At 22.1% G+C, this 24,542-nt stretch overlaps 1 protein-coding gene across 9 annotated transcripts in view; it reads left to right on the top strand.

Annotated features, from left to right (window-relative positions):
• LOC105360250 (NAD kinase) overlaps positions 1–23,824 on the top strand; it is a 41,670-nt gene extending 17,846 nt beyond the window's left edge. For 6 of the 9 annotated variants that reach the window (XM_011497121.1, XM_011497146.1, XM_011497139.1 and 3 more), the window contains 7 exons: positions 12,506–12,589; positions 17,217–17,346; positions 19,043–19,168; positions 19,444–19,615; positions 21,255–21,607; positions 21,941–22,023; positions 23,228–23,824. In XM_011497121.1, coding sequence (XP_011495423.1) covers positions 12,506–12,589; positions 17,217–17,346; positions 19,043–19,168; positions 19,444–19,615; positions 21,255–21,607; positions 21,941–22,023; positions 23,228–23,420 — 1,141 coding nt within the window. In that variant the 3' untranslated portion in view covers positions 23,421–23,824. Of the gene's footprint in view, positions 1–433; positions 452–12,505; positions 12,590–17,216; positions 17,347–19,042; positions 19,169–19,443; positions 19,616–21,254; positions 21,608–21,940; positions 22,024–22,071; positions 22,155–23,227 lie in introns of those variants that run through there. The other 3 variants (XM_011497130.1, XM_011497112.1, XM_011497162.1) reach the window with 2 other exon arrangements.
• The last annotated feature ends 718 nt before the right edge of the window (positions 23,825–24,542 follow it).

Genomic DNA, 24,542 nt, shown 5'->3' on the forward strand with positions numbered 1-24,542 from the left:
AATATAAATTTATAATTAATATTATTATATTAATATTATTATTAAAAATGAGATAAACATTTTTCTTAAAATATTTACATAATTATTAAATCTTAAAAAAAAAATGTTATTGTATTTAATATTAATTACATTGGTTCAGTAATAATATGTTATTAATTAAAAATGTAATTTAATAACAATATATCTATTGGAAATTTAAAAACTTGTCATAATATTAAAAATTAAAGAACCTGGTAATAAAGAGATCTATCAGGGGTAAGGTCGCAGACAAGTTTATATCATGAATTCATTTCAAGCATGCGCGTTTTGTCCATTCTCGGGTCGTCGACCACTCCCCGTACTTAGTCTCTCGTGTAATGCATCCAGTAATACACTAACGTCACTTTTCGTATTTTCGAATGACGTCGTCGACTGCTCATAATCAGAGATCCGACTCCGAAATCGATATTAGGTATGAAGATTAAATGGATTTTTTAGAAGTCAAATGTTCAGTATTTCATATACTTATGAACACTTTAACCTCAAAATAATTCTCTTATAATAAAAACAAGATAGATTTATACATAATTCTTAGAACACATAATTATTAGAATCGTTGCATTTTTACGTATGATTTTCTTTTATTTATTACTAAAATATATGTGAAGTTATAAAACCATAGTAAATTAATTAATTAATGGGTAATTTTTGTTTTCAACTTTTTCAAAATTTTATTTTATGTATTATTTTACTTATTACTTAATTTTATTTTTATTTATCTTAAGTTATTATTTACTTTTATAGTAAAAGTGTAAGTAATAGAAACAGAAAAAATTTATATTCTTTTTAACTCAATACAGTAATTATCACTTACATGGTAAATAATAATATTAATAAAAATTCGATTTTCTATAATCTTTAAAAAAAGTATATATTCCTATTTTATCAATTTACAGATTGATCACTTTAGTAATTTAAAACTATTGCGTACAATTGAATTTAATTTAATATCAGTTTCTTTATTTTAACTTAATTTATTCCAAAGCTCCTCTGCTTTCTAGTTCTTACAAAAATACAATTATGTGTACTGTTTTTACCTCAAATTTTACCTCAGGCTTTTCTTTTTATCTTAATAAACATTATTTCAGATGGATAAATTAAAATGAACACACTGTGTAGCAGAAGTTATAAAATAATTTTATATATTTTTATTTCAGTTGAATGATACTGATTTGATATTGTAAAAATTTACTAAAATTTTCAATTTTAAATTATTTGAATTAATTGTTTAATTAATTATTTAAGAATTTCGTTTGATTAATGTTATATTATCACGGACGAAGAAGAATAGAAAAACAAGGTTTTTTCAAAATCATTTCCTTTGTATTATGTATCAATTTATTGTTGTTATTTTTTTATTACGATATTAATTTATCTATTTGAAGGTTCTGTAAAATTAATATATTGATACTGCCACACTATTTTTGTGAGTTTATATTTATTGTTAACTTTATTTATTTTTGCTAATAATGATTTTATTATTTTCCATAAACTTACTAAATTTTCAATAATGGATTATTTTAATTTAGTATTGAATTGGCATTATCCATATATATTGAAATCTTAATTAAATAATAAAAAACACATTTTCTTGCATCATATGATATATGATTTAATTCTGAACGTTTGCAATGCAAATGTTGCATGCAAATTACTCGAAATACGAAGATTATAAATTATTTAAGAATGTTTTAAATTAAAGCAATAAATAATAAATTTTAGGACGTTACAATTATTATCTCAATGTAACCCTTATTAAATATATTTCATAACGAAATATTGTTTATTCCCTATCTGGAACGAGTTAAATCGTTTATATTTTATTTTATTCACACTTTTCTATAAATATTAAATACATTATAAAGAAATGTTGTACTTACTGACTATGAATATAGCTGTTGTATAGTCTGTATTGATAGATTGTTCATATTTATAAGTCAATTTATTTTATATTTCTTCATTTCCTTAATCGATTAGTTTAGTTTATGTTTATATTTAATCATAACAATACGATATTCTTATATTTTATATTAAAATTCTTTGATAATTTCTATTTTTATATCCAGCATATTGGATTGCTCTAGAAAATAATTAAATTTTTTTAATATTTCAAAAAATAAAAGAATTTTTATTAAAATTTTGTTATAAAATTTTTGTTTTTCTAGCTTTAATGGCGGATTTCTAAAGCATTTAATAGATTATATTTAAATAAGATTATATTTCATACATTTTTAATCATTTCTTTAATACAAATTTATTTAGAATATATTTTTTTAGAATTTAATATTGATATTAGGTATTATTAACATCATTTAGAATACCAAAATAATTAAGCTATTACTTCTTAAAAGTATGAACTAACAATTTGTCCTTTTAATCAACTTTATATTTCGCGTTTAATATATATATATATATATATATATTTATATGTATGTCTGTGATAAAGTACTTTTAATTTATATTGAGCCATAAGTAATGTATATAAAGAATATTATAAACAATCAGTAACTTTTAATATAAAGTGTATAAAAATTTACAATAGTTTTTAAATGGCGTGAAGAAAGAACTTTTGATTTTTTCTTAAAACTTGATAATGATTAATTAATGTTCCTGAATGTTTTTTTATTTTTTTAAAATTTTTAAATACTTTGAACACGCAAAATAATAAAATCTAATAATAAATTACTATAATTTAAAGAATGAAAATTAAATACAATGATTCTATATGAATGATCGTTTACGTATGATCAATTTTAATTATCAATAGTTATATATCGACGGATCCATATAAAAAATACGTAATTATAATATTATACATTTTTCTTATAATATATAAAAAAATCTAAATTAATCATTAAATATTTATAACGCTTAATATAGTTTGTGGAGTACATTGAACAATCGAAAATTATTACACATTACAATTAGGAATAAAAAAACAGACTATTTGAAATGTATATCATGTATTTTTAAAAATGATTAATATTTTACTATTTCTAGAATTACAATTAAGATCATTTTTCTTATAATTTTTAAGTAAAAGAAACTTCATAATATTTAATGTCAGTTTTGATATACATTCGCTTTATAAAAGTTTATCTGTTCGTATGACAAGTAATACCTTATCATTCAAATTATTTTACTAGACGTACTGAAATTTATAGGAAGTAAATATAAATTATAAAATCATTCTTGATACGAATATAAAAATATCCCTATGCTAATAATTTGATGTTGCTTTGATTATTATTATGTATTATTGATAGTGTAAGTACAAAACTGATATAATACTGATCTATAGTATTAAATATTTTAAATATAGATGTTCTATTATTTATAAGTCAATAGATAATAAGAATTGAAAAAAATGCACTAAAATATGTATAAGTAACTTTTATTAATATTCTGCATCAAATCCATTTTAGTTTACTATTTTATTACTAATTAAATATTTTTGAAATTTGTAATTAAATTGTCATGCGACAGAATGTCAAATGAATAATTACAGAAACATAAAAAAACTGAAAGCAATATAGCGTTTACTGTTCTGCTGCCTATCTAACTGTGCGTGTACATTATGGAATCTCGTTAATTTTTAAAACGAAGAACGCGTTTCCCTTTCGCTGCGTCTGCATACCAGTGAATGATTTCATTTTCTTCGTTCTGTTTTCATTGGAGCGCTCGCAAAAGAAATTCCGAATGCTTGATGAGCATCTTTTATCTATCGTCAAGTTGCTAAAATTCTTTCATTTCTTTTTTTTCTTTCCTCATAAACTATGCAGAAAAATTACGGATGATTCGAAATTATGTACATAGATAATTTATAAATTGTTGAACATGCATCGATAGTTTTGAATATTGTTTGTATAATAATAAAATACAGAAGCTATAGAGCCTGTATCGATGGTATTTTATATCATTAATTAATATGCACCTTGTTTTTATCATTATTTTCGAGATGTAATCGAAGAACTTTATATCGCAAATACAATGCTTTTTCTTATACAATTCTTCACTTCATAATAAATATTACTTCGAAATGTTTAGAGCACTTATATTATCTTTAAATTTTATAATAAATTCGTTATTTTATGATTAAACTAATGACGGTGTCTATAAAAAAGTACTTATAATTTATAATCTCATGGTTTTAACTTGAAATAAACTATTTATTAAATATTAACTTGAATTTATATTTATTTTAATTGAATGAATTTTTATTCACAATGTCGAATATAATTAATATTTAAATAAGTAATTCATAATTATTAGAATTAATTTACAATATATATGTATTTAAGAGCGAATAAACTCAAATAAAAATAAATTTTCTAATTTTCTACATTTTGAATCTAATGATAATATAAATTATATTCTAGCGAAGAATAAGTAATTGTAAAAACTAACCTTCCAAACTGTACTAAGAGGTTTCTCCACATTTAAGAGAAAGTTTCTCAGACTGTTCAGGTCTCACTATTGACTTTTTAATGTTCTGAAAAAACAAATTTTTTTAATACACACAATAAATTGAAATTTACACAATTTTCTATATGATTCTAATTATTTTCGATAGTAGTTTTTTTTTTAAAGTATTTATGCTATTTAGTAGTATCAAGTTATGATGTAAAAACGTAAAATTAGTGTAAACCTCGTATATAATACACTTTAATATTGAAATCTTTATATAATATATAGAAAATATTATTTCCTATTATTATAATATAAAATGATTTTTAGTTACCATATTTATATAATATACTACATTTGTTGATATATATTTTACATATTATAAGACAATGTATACTTTATTAATTTATTATAGAATAGAGATTAATGTATATTATGTAATTCATTTTTAACAATGGATTTAAAATTTTTATATAAATATTGTTCATCTTAAAAATTAAACATATTTGTGGAATAAATTTGAATTGTTTTGTATACATACTAATATGAAAACATAAAAACAAAAAAAATATTTTCCTATTCGTTATATAATCTAATACATATGTACTATTAATGGAACAAATTAAGATTATTAAATAGTCTCACATCTATCAAACTGCTAAAATATTTCAAAATTGAGACTGTTATTACAGTAATAGTTTATAATATAGGTAGTTTTCTCATAACATGAAAAAATGAGCAATTATTTAAATAATGTTCAAGTTCAGTTTTGCATAATATTAACATCAGAATCACTATAATTATTATCATATCGACCTTCATCTACTTTACTTGGTAAATTTTTGTGATCCTTTCACTGGCGCACTAGAATTCCATCGAAACATTTCATCACCTACACAGTCAACTTTCCTGGACAAATGCTCCTAACATTATACAAAGCATCCACACTATTACCTTATATAAATTAAAAATTACTAAGTTGAACATTACGATACTCAAAAATTTATATCTACCTTCTGCGGGCTCTATAAATATTCTGACGTATTAGCCTACGTTGTCCCTTATTTTGTCACTGTATTTATTTATATATTTTTGTTTTTCTCTATCCCTTCTTCATATATACACATAGAATTCCATAAATATTACTATACACTATGAGCATTCGCCATTCTTCGGTCATTCTTCGATCATGTTTCAACCTAATGAAGTAAAATGTATTGCTTTTTAAATCCAATGCACAGTAGATTCAATAATTTTAATAAACATTTATTCGAATAAATAAATAAATTTCGATAAATAAATTTATAGAAATTTATTTATTGATCCGACTTATGATAAATAATGACATCCATGTGAGAAAGAAGTAACGAATTACCATTAAATATACAATGCTCTTCTGCGAAGATATTCCAATAAAATTGTTTTAGGAATAAAGTTAGATTAAAACGACTACGCTTTCAAAGATTAATATTTGCCAAATTTTTCATTACATTTTGTAATTATAATCAATATTATGGAGAAAATTATTAAAAGTTATTTTTCTATACACTTTCGATTAATTGTAGGTAATGGTGTCAAATCAGAGTTATAAATAGATTTTTAATTATCTATTTTTATTTTATCTATAATAAATAAAAACGCAAAAGAAATATAATTTTTTTGTGATCATATCGACAAATAAGTCATTTTTTAGGTATTAAAGTAAAATATTCTAAAAAGAAACGTTACTTTAATACATATATTAAATATTTTATTGGTTATAAAGATGAAATAAAGAAACTTCTTTTTTTAAATTCATTATATTTCAAGTAAATTCTATAATTCTATTATTATATTCATGTAATTAAAAAAAAAAAGTATTTTATTCATAATAAATATACCAAATTATATCTTGATAAGTAATCTTTAACATCAATTTATTATTTACTATATATTTATAAAAATTCTGTTTATAGTTTTAGATATCTCTATTAAAGTAGATAAATTTCTACAATATTTGTAATTATAATTCAGCAATTTTGTTTATGAATCGACCCCAAAAAGGTATTTAAAATAGAAAATTTTATTTTAATTAAAAAAAAATTGGTTCAGAAATGTAAATTAGAAAGGTTATTAAATTTGATTACAATTAATTATATTTTTTATTTCAATTAAAAGAAAAAACACTTTTTTAAACTACAATATTCAAACGACATATGAGGATTGTATTAAGAGAAATTCTATTTAAACAAAAAAAAGGGAATAAAAACAAATAAAACAGTAATATTAAAATAAAATTGAATAAATATGTAATGCATTTTTTATTGTCCGGTTGTATAAAATGATTGTTTTTTTTAGATTTTGTTCCGGAATATTCATTACAAAATAATAATTTATTAAAAATAAATCTATTTTAATTACTTTATTCTAGTTACATTTTCAGTATTAAAATTTTCAGTATTGATATAACATAGTAATCAAGATTTTCAATATTATTCAGTGTTTTATATTTGAAACATGTTTCTGATAAATTATAAATCGAATATACTCATAAACGGATTTTATTATGTTTTAAACTGAGTTTCTTACACTATCGACGATATTTTTTATCGAAAAATACTCTTCTATCTTCACAATTTATTATCGTATATATGTCTCAATTATTTATAATTATTTACATATTACTATCAATAACTTAACATGAATAAATAAATACATATTTCAGTGATCTTAATGATACATTAATTAAACGTTTATATTTTTAAGTTATTTTACCGTATCACTGGATAAAATAACGTCCTTTTTTATTTTGCTTAACTAGTATTCAAATTTGATACATGACTTTTGTTCAGTATTATTGCACAGTTTTTTTTTTTTGTAAATGCTAACAAATTTTGAACATCCTAAATATACAAAAAATTCATTTGTATTTATAATACATTTTTTTAATTTTTTTATATACATCTAATTGTAATTAAAATTTTATTTTAAATATTTTTTATATTAAATTAAAAATAATTTAAAAGGTATAATAGGTAATTGGTATAATAATAAAAAAAGTTAACGGAATTTAAGTAAAGAAAACATTGAATATATATTATTTAATTAAGTGAAATTTATAAATTGCAATTTTTTTTATTTAAAACCTTTTTATTAAAAATTATAGTATTTTTCACTTTTTAATCAATGTAATAATGGAATATATATGAACACAATATTTATTTTTAAAAGTATGGTATAAAAATATAAAATTTATATTCTGAAGTCATATCGTGTAGATGTAAATTATAATTTCCCATTTATTTTTAAAATCTGAAAATATATATTACAGAATAAAAATATTTTACAAAAATGATTTTGTTGTAATTTATAGTAATGTCAATTACATAATATTTAAATCATTTTTAAATACAATTAACTTAATTTAGAATATTTTTATTGATATGTTATAAGTTGATTAGTTTGTAATTATACGAATGAAAAATGATACTAATTTTTAAATTAAATTTAAAACTGAATTTTGTTATTTTATAAATTTCTCATATTTTTTAATGTCGTTGAATTGAAGATTTATTTACAAATAATGAAATTGAAATGAAATTGAATGAATAGTGAAATTAAATTTAGATAATAAACTATTCTTGTAATATTAATACAAAATTATTTATGTATATTAATTTAGCCATTTATTAGAACATTAAAAATGCATATTGATTATACTTATCCATTCATATTATTTAATCGGTAAACATAGTAATTTTTTTATTTAGAAAAGAAATCCAAAGTTTTTTATTATATCTTTTATTATCAATTCTTCTTATTCGTAAAATTTAAAATATAAGTATAAATCTATAATATTAAACTTCCTATTATAGTAAAATTACTATAATAAATTAAAATGTTTAAAGATCTGAAGTTAGAATTAGATTTTTTAAATACACTGTCCAAATAATATTTTTTGACAAAAGTAAAAAAAAGTATTTACAGTGATATAGATAAATATTGATATATTACAGCTAACATATTTATTAATTATTGGAATCCAGCATATATTTAAAATGATAACGATCCTCAAAAATTTGAACAAATTATCAAATCTTACGTTTTAATAGTGTGTTGCATATCAATTATGATAATATTTTAGAAAACAATATTCAAATACATGAATGACGATAAATAATTATAATGAAATTATGGATGTTGCACTTAGCTTTTGGTATAAACATAAAACAAAATGAAGACATGTTAAATATTTGCATGCATTAATATAATGTAGAAAAATAAACAGTACTTCTTATTTGATAAATCATTCTATTTATGTAAATATGAAAATTACATACTAAAAAATATATAAATAAAAGTTGCTTTTTATTATGAAAAAAAAGATTAAAAAGCATTTAAAAGTATATAAAAATTTATTTTTATAATTTATTTTATTTTTATTATTTTACCTAATTATTATAATAATAATCAATATGAATATTTTATCGAACGTACAGTATCATTAAATACTGTTATTATTTTATGTTGAACATTTGTAAAATTCGTAAATTTTCAATTTTTAAAATATCAAAATAATATAAAATTTTTTTAATACAAAATTGGCAATGATAACATAACTTTATATATTTTCTTCTATAGCAGTAATTTCTTGTTCGAGAAGATATTTATTTCTGAATAATAAGTAAAGACATAATTAATAAATAATAACATGAGCGTTATATTTGTAAGCATAAAATGAATTACATAATACTCTAAGGTTTATCGTATAAAACAATTTAAGAATATAAAGATCCGAAATAACTTTTTCTTTTACTCGTTGAAATTATATATCTTAAATTAATATTTTTTATTAATCTGAAAAACATTTTATTCATCCTATTAATAATTCAGAGTTTGGTTGGAACTTTGTGATTATATTTTTAATACTTTAATGATATTTTATTGCAAATACATATTTCGATTTTAATATTTTTAAATAATAATAATATTAATTTTCAAAATGATTTTTTTTGTATGAAAATATATATTATATTACGAGAATAATAACTATTTAATATTATAATAATATAATAATAAGTACTATTATATATACTATCATGCATAAGTAACTTAATTATTTTAAATAATGAAAATTATTATAAAGCATGTATAATCTAATATGATCAGAAGAGAGAAATTTTTAAATAAAATGCCTGACAGGGAAGCCAATATGGTTTTGAATTTCTCAACTGTTAGTATTTTAATAATATTTTAATCCAACGCCGATTTCAACTTCACGCAAACATCCCACAATTTTATTATCTTAAAATAAATTCTGAAAGGCTGATAAGAGAGGTCGCTATACCAGGCCAACAAATCAATTGATAGGAAACTGGAAGAGTGATCAGCCGAATTCAGTTACATATATAATATTTATAGTGTTCCAATTTTTCATGTGTCATTCCCTCAATTGCTGTTGTTAGTTGCGTAAGAATCTGTGGAAATGCGTAGCTGTGACGTGGCTTGACAACACTACACATGAAAGTGTACAAATTATCTGTACACCATGGGGTGCTATTCAAGTAAAATATAGCCATTCAATGTTACATCGTGACACTCATATCTCACTCTTAAGTTGATTGGAATTTGTTCGTTGATTCAAATGAATTTTTTTTTATGTTGATTTTTATTGTAGGATACTATTCATGCTATTTTTACAATACAAAGTAACAACAGTAGATTATGCGAATTGCATGTGTTTATACAACAGAAAATTATTTTATATACTGATAACAAATAAATGTTAAACTTTTATTAAAAAATTTCTATTTCATGAGTGATGTTTTATTATATTTTATATGCTTATCGAAGTAAAGTTAATAAAAAAAGTTTTCATTTTATAAATATTTACATTGAATGTAAAATAAATAAAACAATAGATTTATTTTATAAATAATGCCACAAATAGTTAATGAAACTAAAAAAAATTTGGAAGTTTAAAAGAATTATTAGATGAATATAATACATTGTGTTTGATTAAATTTAAATTTTATTTAAATAACTAAAGAACTTCTTAAGTATAATAAGTATAATTTTATAAGTAACAATGGATTTTAAGATAGCAACCGAACTTTATAATTAAACTTAAATCATTTTACAAGTACAGATTGAAGATTTAAATTATTTCAATAATTCAAAAATAAACATGTTCATATACATCTACTTTTTATGCTACACTCTTATAAATTATTTATAGTAAATGACAAAACATATGCTCCTTACTGGTTTCTTAATCTTTAGTCTATTTTATCAATAATTGTTTTCAATTAACATTTTTAAAATCATCTAAACTACCTTATATAACCTCGTACATAATGAAATTTTTTATAACGATAAGATACACTTACGTCTTCTTAGTTTCTTTAAATTAGAGAGTGATGAGATGTTTTAATTTCCTATGTAAGCTCGATGCTGTCCGCCTACAATATTAAATGACAAAATAAATTTTAACGTGTACTATTTGAAATTAATGTATAAATTATTACATATATTATTAAAGTACAGAATACGATAAAATATGGGTAAATGGTGATCATTTTTGTTTGTAAATGAAAGGTAATAAATTACTCAATGTAAATGCAGTAACTAAAAAATAATTTTTTTTAATTGCGTAATGTATTTAAGAACAAATAATGTACTCTTATCGTGTATTTGTGAATAAAAATATAAAACAGGATTATTATAGAATAAAATAATTTTAAAATATCTGAAAAACAATAATACTGATATGACCAGCAGAGGAATCCATATATTTTCAATATCAAAGTAAGTTAATATTACCATTGCAAAAAAATAAATTGAAGTATAGAAAGGGTACTATAAGACTCGCGTCAAAAATAAAGCAGTTTTCATTTATAGAAAATCTTAGGATATTTAATTGTTGAAATATTATGTTTATATAAAATACGGAAATTCATTATAATAATGACTTGGTATTTTTAAGCGTATGATCTATTCTACATCTCAGGTGCAATACGAGTCATAATTTCATTGTTGTTTAAGAAAATTATATTCATTACAAAAAACGAATATTTCAGTAAAATGAACTAAAAATACGTATATTTTTTCATTTTATTAGTGATATTAGTTGGACTAATTTTTGTCTACATGAAGTACTTAAAAGTAATTAAGCTCATGTGATTGTATGCCTTTGAAGAAACCACAAACTATTACTTATTTAATCATAATTTATAAGTATTATATAAATAATATTAGGCATCTTTTATATTTATTAAATTATTAAAAAACTGAAAACCGTTTCTTTATTTGATATATTGTTAATATTAAAATATATAATTTTAAAATTACACTTTTAAAATTGTATTTTTATCTTTCTGGTAGAAAAATCTTCTATAATATTTTATATTCTTATTCTTTTTATCAACAATTATCTGCGTTAAATAGCTTACATATTTATATATAAATTTTCAATGAACAAAGAAAATTATAAAAATTATTTAAATGCTTTTCAAATTAATATCCTGATTATTAGTCATAGAATTTGTAATTCCAAATTAGTTGTATCCATAGTAAATCTTTATAATATTAAAAAATAATGAAAAAATTATTAATAAAGTTTAACAAGCTTAAGGCAGGAACTTAAATTAAGGGGAATTTTTCTAAACTTATTAATAAACATTACGATGCAGTTCTTACGTACTAAAATTGAAAAAGAGTTCGTATTTTATTTATTTTAGCTCTCTTACTTATAATTTGTAGGTATGAAAGTAATTAATATATAAGTAATATTGAGCACGCAATATGATATTTAAAATTATTATAAAATATTAAAATTATTTTTACATTCCATAAAATGTTACTTATTATTTTTTAACATTAAATATGTATTTTAATGTTATGAATTTTCACTTTTATAAAATAAAGAGTTCAAATTAAAAAATGAAAATGAAATTAAAATAATACACATAATACCTATAAGTTTTTTATTTTCAATTCATTTCCCTAACTTATATTATTGAAAAATTATTGTTGCGTTTAATTTTAATCATATCAGCTAAAGTTTGTATATTCTTTATAGGAGAACTAGGAGTCTTAATGCGCCAAGCCCTATTCAACAATTCGGACCATGTGGACGTATCATGAAAAACTCTGCTATGGTTATGTGAGTAGAAGTAAATAAGTTTATAAATATAATTTGTATTTTAATTTATCTCTATTAAAACATAAATAATAATAACTAAAAAATTTATTCGCAAAAGCATAAAGTATCATGTACTCATACTTTTTATTCCTAACTAAACGTTTACATAATAATTTACGTGTACTTGTAATTTCTAAAAATCACTGCAACTAGTTATCAACAATTTATATCGTTTTTACCTTTGTAGATATCCTTATTTTCCTTCTGTTAATAAAATAAAAGGATAAAATTAGTTGTGTGCATTTAATGCTGTTTAAAGGAAAATGGAATATAAGTGTCGGATGATACTTATGTACTTTAACTACTTTTTTTTGCATATTAAAATAAAATCTATGTAATACACAACAATAATTCAAACGAATAGAATAATACTACACTCAATTGAACAAAATTTTTAGATGGAATATCGTAATATTTATGTTCTATTTTCATTATAATGAATTCTGCAATTTCTTCCTTAAATATAATCTGCAAGAAAGTAATTTAGGATTCCAAATTTTAACAAAATTATTTTTTTTAAATCAATATTTAACTTTAAATAGTTCAAATATTATGAGAAAAATTATGTGTTTACATCAGTGAAACGAATACACATTTCAAGAACGTATGCAAAAAAATAATTTGAACGGTAAACGAATACTCATAATGATTGTAAAATAAAAATCATTATACTGTAAATGAATATACTATTAGAGATAGCTCATTTTTATTAAAACCAAAAGTACGTTTAAAGTATGAAATTATCCACTTTACATTATTTATACATGTATGTACCAATGTTATATGACGTTAATGACAAACACATTAAAAATTATATAAATAACATTATATAACCAAAATAATAAATGAATTAATAATTATATATAACATTTTATATACAATTTACATACAAGAAATACAAAAGAGAAAAATGAGTGTACTGACTAAATGCACTGTTTTAAGTTCATAAAAGTGTAACAATACATCTTTAATATACATTAAAATGCCGTCTAATTAACAAACAATCACATGCGATCGTCGAGCCAATCATTCATGAGTCTATCCGATCACTGTGTTGCATGTGATTAACACATACCTTGAAATGCTGTACATAATGTCCGCGTATAGCAAAAAATATCTTGACAGTCCATTATACCTTATGTTGAAAACAAATATATAAATTAATCACTTGGGATAAACAATAAATACGACGAAATTAACTAAACATAATTTTTTATTACTACACTGTACTTTTGTAGAAATATAACAATCCTCATTAAATTTCTGAAAACCCTACTAGCATTAGAGTTAAAAAATTAGTGTGAGGCCAATGATTTCATATATCGATTATAATTATCAATTATTAAATACAAGATCTTTACAAGTCTTTTTTACTTTTTATGCTAATAACAATGCAAATTCTTCGTTGCATTAATATTTCATGAAAATTTATTCAATTTTATTCATTTTCTAACGATTAATCACCGCAGTGTTTATATAAATAACCTTGAATTCACAATTGGATTGTTAAAAAAAACGCTCCATTTGGAAAAAAAAAACTTATTTTTTTATGTAATTACATTAAATGTAGACAATGTTATAATATTGATATCCCTTTTTTTAACAAACGTGGTCGGAATATAATTAATCTAAAATTAATGTTATAATGAATAGTAACTGTCTTGTCATTTATAAAAATTTAATATTCAAATATATAGTCTATAATAATGCATTGGCATTGTTACACTTTTAATTTTCTTTGATAACAAGATTAACTTATATACCAATAAAAATTATTAATTTACCTCCTACATTGCTACTACCCTTACAACAATAAAATAGTAATATACAGTTAAATAAAGATGGGTAGTATACACGTATTTTTGAATCATCATTTTGAATAATTATCTATTAAAATGAACTACTCAACATTAATTTAGAAATTTAATATAATATATATGCTGCCAATAAAATATGTAAACAGTTTTTATATTTGTTTTTAATTCTATTAAATAAAAAAAAGTGCTTAGAAATAGCTTCAATTTAAATTATTCAAGATACTTAACATAGTAAGAAATATAAAATTTATTATCGTCCGTTAATATTTTTAGAAAATCGGTTGTATAGCAAGAGATAATGTTTACCTATTTTATAAATAAGATAATAGTTTATAATTTGAAAGTCTTTAATATTGGATGTTCGCACGTATTATTTTATTACTTATAAATATTTCTTAACTGATACAAACAAATTTTATTTGTATAATTATTATAGTGTCGTATATTTCTAGTTAATCTTTTTATTCTTAAGAAGTCAAGTTAAATAAAAATCGTAATTATATTTAATTTATATTTTGTTATTTTTATTAATTAGATTTAAAATAAAATACGATAATTCCATTAAGTTAATATGCTTATGTCACTATAATCGTTCGAATAAATATGTTCTAAAATTTGAAAAAAGTGCTTGACCATACTGTCAGTTAACCCCACCCTCAATCGTATATCAGCAATACCAGAATGATACTTGATAAGTAATATGTAAGCATAGACAGCGCGAAAACTTGTACGCATGCGCGAGAAGCCTCAATTGTTTTCCAGTTAAAAATATATGCGAATGTCGTTACTCAGTATGCGCGAGACTGTCGTTGAAACGAGAAATTGCAAAACATTGTCGTTAAGATAATCATGGTTGGGACTGTTAGGTTCGTTGGATCGAAACAGCAGCAAAATGGCATTAATACATTAACTCCTTATGCATTGTACGTTCTTTCGAAATATCATTTTAAACAAGTTTATTATCTTGTTCCTCGATGTTTCAACTTTTTTGTAAATCTAACATTTTGATTGTTATATTGTATTAAATTTGTGTAAATAAAACCTCAATTTTAATTGCTTTGGCTTAACGTTTTAAAACAATTACAAGAGGTATCGTTTCATTTTTCTTTTATATAACATTGCATTGTTTCAAGTTCTTCTATTTAATGTACAATATTTATTAATATATGTTTTACTTTTATAATTATTAACATTAAATGTATTATACACTCAGAATTTAATTAGCAATTTGTAAAACAAATTTAGAATAGACTGCGAGGTTCATATAAGAAGATCTTTATAATCAATAAAAAGAAAATTATAAATAAAAAAAATGTTTAAAATTTTAAAATTTATTCATTAATTTAATTATTATGAAACTGGTTTCAATACTGGTCTTTTAAACGATGACATTTTTGTTACATGATATCAACGATCATGCATTTATTAAATTTGTAGCGGAAGTAATAATCTTCGTGTCAACTTGCTGTAAAATATCTAAATTCTTTAAAAAGTAACTTAGCTTCTTAAAATTTATCAATACTGTTTAGAAATTCTTTCGTTTCCAATTCGATCGGAATTCCAGACTGGTTCTCGAGGTTCATACAATTAAATAAGTATTTATAAACTAAATATTTAAATTCTTAAATTATCATCTATTACATATGAAATGTATAAATATATACATACTGCCTTTTATACCATTTATATCGAATAGTTATTAGTAGCTGTAATTAAAGTATCTAATATGCAAAAAGTTATGTACCGCGAACTTGCAACAAGGTCCAGTAGTATAAGATCACGAAGTGATTAAATTCATAAGATTGAACACTTTATGTTACATGCAATAATAAACATCTCTATCTAACTATTTTATATAGATACGTTTTATATAAAAAATTATTTACTTAGCTATAGTTTCGATTAAAATTTTCATATACAAAAATCGACTTTCAGTACTTTAATAAATTAAATAATATTAATATAAAATATTATCAATTTTACAAAATTATTCATTAAAAAAAAAGTACAAATGTATAGGATTACAAATGAACAATACATATTATTATTTTACTATGGATAATTTTTTAATTAAAGTTTAATGATTTTTAAAAATACACGAAATCATTATTAAAATTACATTCAGCTGATTCATTAGGGTTGTATACATATTGTTATATAAACGCGTTTATAACGGACATTATTATAATTTTGGAATTTTCAATGTGATGAACTTCATATGATTTTGAATAAAATTTTCAAATTTAATCACTTTGCAATATATAATTATTGAACATAATTACAAATTCTAAAATTTACCTACACATTTCTTACTAATCATAATATTTTTTTTCTTATTATTTATTATATATATGTATATATAATTTTTACTAATCATAATACTAATCATAATCCAAAGAAACAGTATAAAAATACGGAATGATTTAGAATTTAAATACGATTAATTTTTGAAAAGTATAAGAATATATGGATTCATTGCAATAAATTATTTTATATAATACTATCCATATGTCGATTAATTAATTTTTTTTTAATGATCAATACATGAGAATATTTCGTAACAATTTCTTTGTAAAATATTTAAAACGATACAGACTTCATTCTCCATACAATATATCAATTAAATATTTATATAACAGGTGAACTTTTTAATAAATATTTACAGATTTATGGGTGTGAAGTTTGAAATGATCACAAATGAAAATTCAGTAATCATACGTTTTTTCCCCACGTGTTAGTCGACCATTAGCATTACAATAGGATTATTGCAGGACAATTCAAGATCCAGCTTCGCAGAGGTTAACTTGGTACAAGCCACCACTCACTGTTCTCGTCATCAAAAAGGTTCGTGATTCGTCAGTGTTGCCGCCATTTATGCAGCTTGTTACATGGCTAATAGAAGTAAGTGAATGAGCCTCATAATATTTTGAATTGTCCCAAAACTCGCACCCTTGATAACAGTTCTAATTGACTACATTCTTCGCTAGCTCATGGTTAGTTGATTTTTCATATCTCAACGAAGGAACTCTATTTCATTTATGAAAAATCATAAAAATTCATGTTTTCCATGAATATTTTATCAACTCTGTCTTTCTGAATTGCTCTTTACTTAAATTTTATTAATTACTCTTCAAAAGTCTTACTATCTTTAGTATTTATTTTGCTTATATGATTTTAAATTTTATTGAAGAATTAATGATTGCGTGATATCAATAGTATTAAAATTTGCCATGAAATTATTATAAATCCAACCCAAACACTGTTTCATATCTAAACATTTATATTCATTTATATCCACTTTGCAACGGTGAATTAGAAAATTAGCAAAATGATAAATACTGTATGAAAAGCATAAAAACAGTCTTATAAATTAATCTTCTTTTCACTTCCTATTAAATTAAATATATTAAAATATACCGTTAAACAATATAAGTACATAGAAACATACCATTCAATAACTTGATTGGGCTCTTTGTTTATTTATATATATATATATATATATATATATATATATATACAGCATATATAGCATTTTGAATCGTTTATTTTTTTATCGCATTACAACAAATTAAATTTTATTTCTTTAATTGTATTAAGTAAAAATAATCAATAAATCTATAGAAAAGCGTGCACACGTTAATTTGAAAAAAATTTATTTCAAGTAATTTATTTAATTTCAGATAAATATAAATTATAATAGAAAAATACAATTAAAGTATTATTTTCTGTATCATATGAAATATAAAATTAACTTTAAATTTGTTTTATTTGCTATTGTTATTATTCATTTAAAATTTTGTATCACTACAAAGACCAGAATTGTTTTGGAATTTGCTGTTACAAATACCTAAAGATCTTTAATGCATGGCACCACATAAGGTAAAAAATCGGTTGAATTAAGTAAGCCTTGTCAACATAGATAATTAATTCAGATATAGAGTTTATATTAATAAAAAAAAATTTTTAAAGAAATTTATATTTCATATGCAAAAGTATATTTATTCTAAATATATATTCTTAGATTTGGATTTTTTATATTTTATATTTGTCTTTTACCTGTCAATATTATTTTTTCAAAGAAAAATTAAAATATAATGAAAATTTTATATTAAGCTTTCGAATAATCCGCTTAAAAATCGAAGATATATATATGATTACAAATATGATTTGATTGAAAACAACATTATCATTGTTTCTTTATCAATAATTGAGAAAGACTTTTTGTGTGAATTATTGACGAAATTATCAGATTTAAGTTAATTTCAAAATAATCAAGTACTGTTAATTGTATTTATTCAATTGAAACATTTTTACAAGTCTATATTGAAGCTATTAAATTTGGAATAATGTAACTAATTTATTACAGAGATTAATTGAAAAGATTTACAGTTTAAAAAAATGTAATTACACCTTAATAAGAAGTATCATTTGTTTAATTATATTTTAAAGTCATGAAACTTTTCTTACAAAATCAGAAAAATGTTTAGATTTATTCATATTTATAATTATGTCGAGATATAACGATGATATTTTCTTACATTACATATTAGAGCCGTAATAAATGATATAAATAACCTTAAATTGTTGTTTATTTTAGGAAAAACGAATGGTTGTATTCGTAGAGGCTTCGGTGTTGGAAGATCCAGCCTTAGCAAAGGATCTGCGATTTCAGGGGGTGAGGGATCGCTTGCAGACGTTCAGAGACGGCACCGATGATCTTCAGGTAATCTATCACTGAAAATTATCTTTTAAAAAATAATGAAGCAAATCATTACTCTAAATTGACTATCTAACTATAATAATTATGTATAATGATAATACCTGTATGTGACGTTTTGTAAATCATTTTCAATTTTTTTAATATTAAATAAATGAACGAATTTTTTAATTTTTTAAAATATTTTACACTAGAACGACTTATTGAATACATGAAATTATCAACTTTTAATCGTTCTTACATTTATATATTATATTTTATTAATTGATATTGTGTTTCAGGACCGTATAGATTTCATCGTTTGTTTAGGAGGAGATGGAACACTCTTATACGCCAGTCTTCTATTTCAACAGTCAGTTCCACCCGTCATGGCATTTCATTTAGGATCTTTGGGATTTTTAACACCATTCGAATTCGATAACTTTCAAGAACAAGTAACAAATGTTTTAGAAGGTGCATAATTTACATATATATTTTTTCAAATCAATATAGTTTAACGAAATGTTTGATATATTTCAAAGTACATAACAAAATTTCATAATAATATATATTGAATATAGAATTCAGTTAGTCAAATTAATTACAATACAATTAAATTAATATAATAAATACTTTGAATTCTTATAATTCTCAGTAAGAGACTTTTATGATATTTTATTGTACGATAAATATACTCGTAATTATATATTAATCATAGAAATATTGTTTTCTTAATTTAAAATTTACTGTTTCGAATAATTATTTATCTTATATTTAAAACAGGAATAGTAATTCTAAAATTATTTTAATGTAACAATATATTTAATGTACTTCTATATTTGTATTTATATTCTCGTGCAAGTATTTAAAATAGAATTTTACAGACTTAATAGTAAAATAATAATATTATATAGAATTTAAAAAAAAGGAAACGCAATTTTTTAAATTTAAAACAAACAAATAGAATATAAGTATAAATATAAATAATAGATTAATCAGATAAAGATATCACATAAAAGTAAAATATCTAACACAAAATTATTGAAATAGAATGAAGATATTGGCTAAGAATTAACTAGATAAATATTTGTTGAGACTTCTAAAAATAATATAAAAGATAGAAATAAAATGAAGTAATTAAAGTTACGATTAAATAAAAGAATATTAAACGGAGAAAATAAGCAAAGGAATAAGGGCGTTCACTTATAAAAGAAAGAAGAGCGTATTAAGTAGCTACAAATCTATCATAATTTTAAATACAGTATATAAAATTTTAATAGATATTTAATAAAAGCCGCTAGAAGAAATTGAATTTCTATTAAAGAGAAATCAATAATGAATATTGTTTAATATTGTTTTTACTAGATATTATGATTAATAAAGAAATTTGTATCCATAATCTAAACATATATAACTTAAAAGAATAACCATGAAAAACATTTATAATAAGCGATATTAGGAATAATACACATACATTTGTACACTCAATAATGGATGATAAATATATAATCAATATTAAAACAATAAACAAATTAAAAAATTAATAAAGCAAAACAAATATTGATATATAACTACAAATGTTAAATATATTAAAATATATATATTAAGGAAAAACAATAAAAAAAAATAGAATAACTTATATAAGTTAAGAAAAATATGTGAAGAATAAAAATCAAAGTGTATAATAGAACAGATAAAGGACAAAGATAAAAAGTAATACTACAGCTAGAGAAGAAGAAGTTAAAGCTAAAATAATAAAGGAAATAGAGTTCATAGAACAATTATAGAATATATTAGATTTAAATCAAACGGAATTTATCAGAGTTATTGATAAATAAGAGAAAGAAATTATAATATATCAAAAAGAATTTTAAAAAACGAATGTAATGATAAAATAAAGAAGAGATAAAACATAGGTAGAAATATAAAATAACGTAAAAATTAGAATTACCGTGTAAAATAGAATACGCACTATTCTATTGTTAAACTTTAAAAAATAAGGAATGATCGATTGACTGGCAATCTATATACTAAAAAAAAATTATATACTTATTGTGAAATATTTATTTATTTATTTATAACATGTTGTCTTATGTTGCGATATAACTTTTAGGTCACGCAGCACTTACGCTTCGAAGTAGACTTCGATGCATAATAATGCGAAAAGGTGATGAAGGTCAACCAGCGAAACCGCCGACAAATCTTTTGGTGTTGAATGAAGTCGTTGTAGATCGTGGGCCGTCCCCGTATCTCTCGAACATCGATCTCTTCATCGATGGCAAACACGTAACCAGCGTTCAGGGTGACGGACTTATTGTCAGTACACCAACGGGCTCGACCGCCTATGCCGTAGCTGCTGGAGCCAGCATGATTCACCCATCAGTACCAGCCATCATGATCACACCCATTTGTCCACACTCCCTATCATTTCGACCGATCGTTGTACCAGCCGGAGTTGAGCTAAAAGTAATATTTCGATTTCCTCATTGAAAAGCTTTGGTCGATTAGTTTGAATCGTATTAATTCGCTAAATGCGTATTGTTTATTCGCTTTATATTATCATTGATTAATTAAGTAATTAATTCGAATAAACTTTAAAATGAATAATTTGTGCATATTTAGTACAAAATTTTGTATAAATGACGACAACATTCCTTGTATATGCTTTATAATCAAGTTTATAACGTTAAAGAATATTTATGTAATTCTATATAATTAGCAGTGGATACAAATATTAAAAAGTAAAATAGATTTAAAAAATGTATATAATCATGAATTTAAAATGTTGTTTTTAATTAGATTTCAGTATCACCAGATAGTAGAAATACCTCATGGGTATCATTCGATGGTAGAAATCGGCAGGAACTCTTTCATGGAGACAGGTGAATCTTCGAGAATTAAAATAATAAAGAACTTATACCTTTTTACAGATAATGGCGAATAGCGAAGCACGAAGCACAGCCTACGTCTCCTTCGACGGTCGCAATCAGCAAGAGCTACGCGTTGGGGACAGGTTTGTCCCATTAAAATTTTTCTAAAATTTACTTATAACAAAAATTCTCTTCAATATAACTATATCATCTTTATATTTTGTGGAAATGGGACAATTTCATAATAATTAAATTTTCTTTTTGTTTGATTGTCACACGAATAAAATCATTATGCATACTTCATCTTATATTCAATTATTTTAAAAAATTACTTACTATATATTAATGTTGTTTTAAAATATTAGAAGCTTAATTTATGGAATAAAATAATGAGAAAGGCCGTCACATGCTTTGAGGAAGAGTTCCTTTATATATTTATGTGAGAAAGCTATCTCTCCATTATATCTTGGCATCAATATATCATTATTAATTCGATTAACAAGAATGAGACCTGGGCTGTGGGCTGTCGCTGTTCAGGTGATGGGATGTTCTTATACTTTATAGAAAAAAAAAACTAATTTCTTTTACTTATTTAAAATATTTAAATATTATTTAGGAACTCTCATTTATGATTAACTTTTCATATTTGATGTACACTGTTGTTAATGGTGTTTTTATACAAATGTATATACTGTTATTATTATACTGTACGGCGATAAATTCAATTTACGGTCAATATTTGAAATTTTATATGTATATATTCGTTTGAATAATTTAAAAATTTCTTAAATATATTTTTATTTATATATGATAATTACTATTTATTTGGAAACTATAGGCTCATTTATTTATTTTTTTTTTTTACTATATAATAAGTAAGCCCTTTATTTAACTTCCTTAAATTTCATTCAATATCAAAATTGTATATGGTAAATGGTTCATTTAATGAAAATGAAGAATTAAAAATAGAATTAATTGTAAAGATATTTTAGAAATTTTCCTTAGAAATTGAATAATTAGGAACGTTATTAATATATATATATATATGGAATTAAAGTAAAAATATTATTTTAGTAAACTAACTAAAAGATGTTTTGAGAATTTTAGAAATACATTCTTGAAATTTTAAATATCAATACTCTAATAACATACTAACACAATCGGCAAAAAATTTAAAAATGAAAAACCTATACTAACTGAGTAATTATTATTTTAGTCTTAGGATAACCACATCGATTTATCCAGTGCCATCGATTTGTGCTGCTGATCAAATCACTGATTGGTTCGATTCCCTCGCTGAATGTCTTCATTGGAACGTCCGAAAAAAACAGAAACATCTTGATGAATTGAGTGATCTTACGCATTCCTCCAGTAATGATACTCTGGACTCTCTAGATCGCGATAGCTAAAGGAAATTTTAATGTTTTGTTTACAAAAAAAATCATAATACAATTTGTAAAGATATAAAAAATGGAATTAGCAGCGAGTAAGAAAGAATGATAGCGTGAACTTAAAATAAATTGGGCACTTAACAAAATGAGAATTAGACTGTGCAAGAATTCGCAAATAGAAATATTATTGTGATATTTCACACATGTACAGCTCTTTAAGTAAAGCACATTCAACATAAAAAACAATGGAAATATGAAATTCTCGAGAAATTTTCTGTATAGCCTATTCGATAACAACTCGTTATATTCTTTAAATTCCTTTAAAAAAATATTTAACTAATTTAAAAAAGTAAAGATAATAAGAAAGAAAATACGAAAAATCAATATCACCATTAAGATATTCTTTTTAGTGAAATAAGACAATGTGCAATTAATAGTTTTTTCTAAAGCTTTTCAAAAGTTTCTTTGGAAATTACAAAAATAGTTTTAATTATTACTGTGAATATGTGAAGAATAATTATGTAAATGACAACTTGTCACTAAATATTCTTCTTTTTATTGTAATTCGTAATATTATCACTACTATTCTTATTATCACTATTGTTATTGTTGTTATCATCATCATCATCGTCATCATCATCATTATCATTATTATAATAATGATTTTTATTATTATTATATTATTAAATAGCATTTACAAAATATCATATTTATTGAGATAAGTCATCTGATAAGTAACAAGACAATATAAAAAAATCCTGAATATCAAGAATCAAATAAAACCAATGTTAATCAATAGAAACCGAAGGTCGTGAAAATAGAAATATAGAATAATCTATTTATATTTTCTTCGTGTTAATGATGAAAAAATCCATTTAAAAAAACTTATTGTAAATGTTAAATATTTCCTATATTCTTTTTAATAAATAAGTTTTGTACATAATTATGTGTAGTTTAATCTTTTTTATTATATTATTTTTATTTTTTCTTTGATTTTTATTTTACAAAACTAATCCATTAATTTTTATACACTTTTATTCATATATTAATATTTTTAATATAAACATAAGGAAATTCGAAAATCAATTTCGAATAAATAAACCGCAAATACAAAATACTATGAGCAGATGATAATTTCTA

Source organism: Ceratosolen solmsi, unplaced genomic scaffold (genome assembly GCF_000503995.2).
Source record: "Ceratosolen solmsi marchali unplaced genomic scaffold, CerSol_1.0 scaffold10, whole genome shotgun sequence".
Classification (NCBI taxonomy): Eukaryota; Metazoa; Arthropoda; class Insecta; order Hymenoptera; family Agaonidae; genus Ceratosolen; species Ceratosolen solmsi.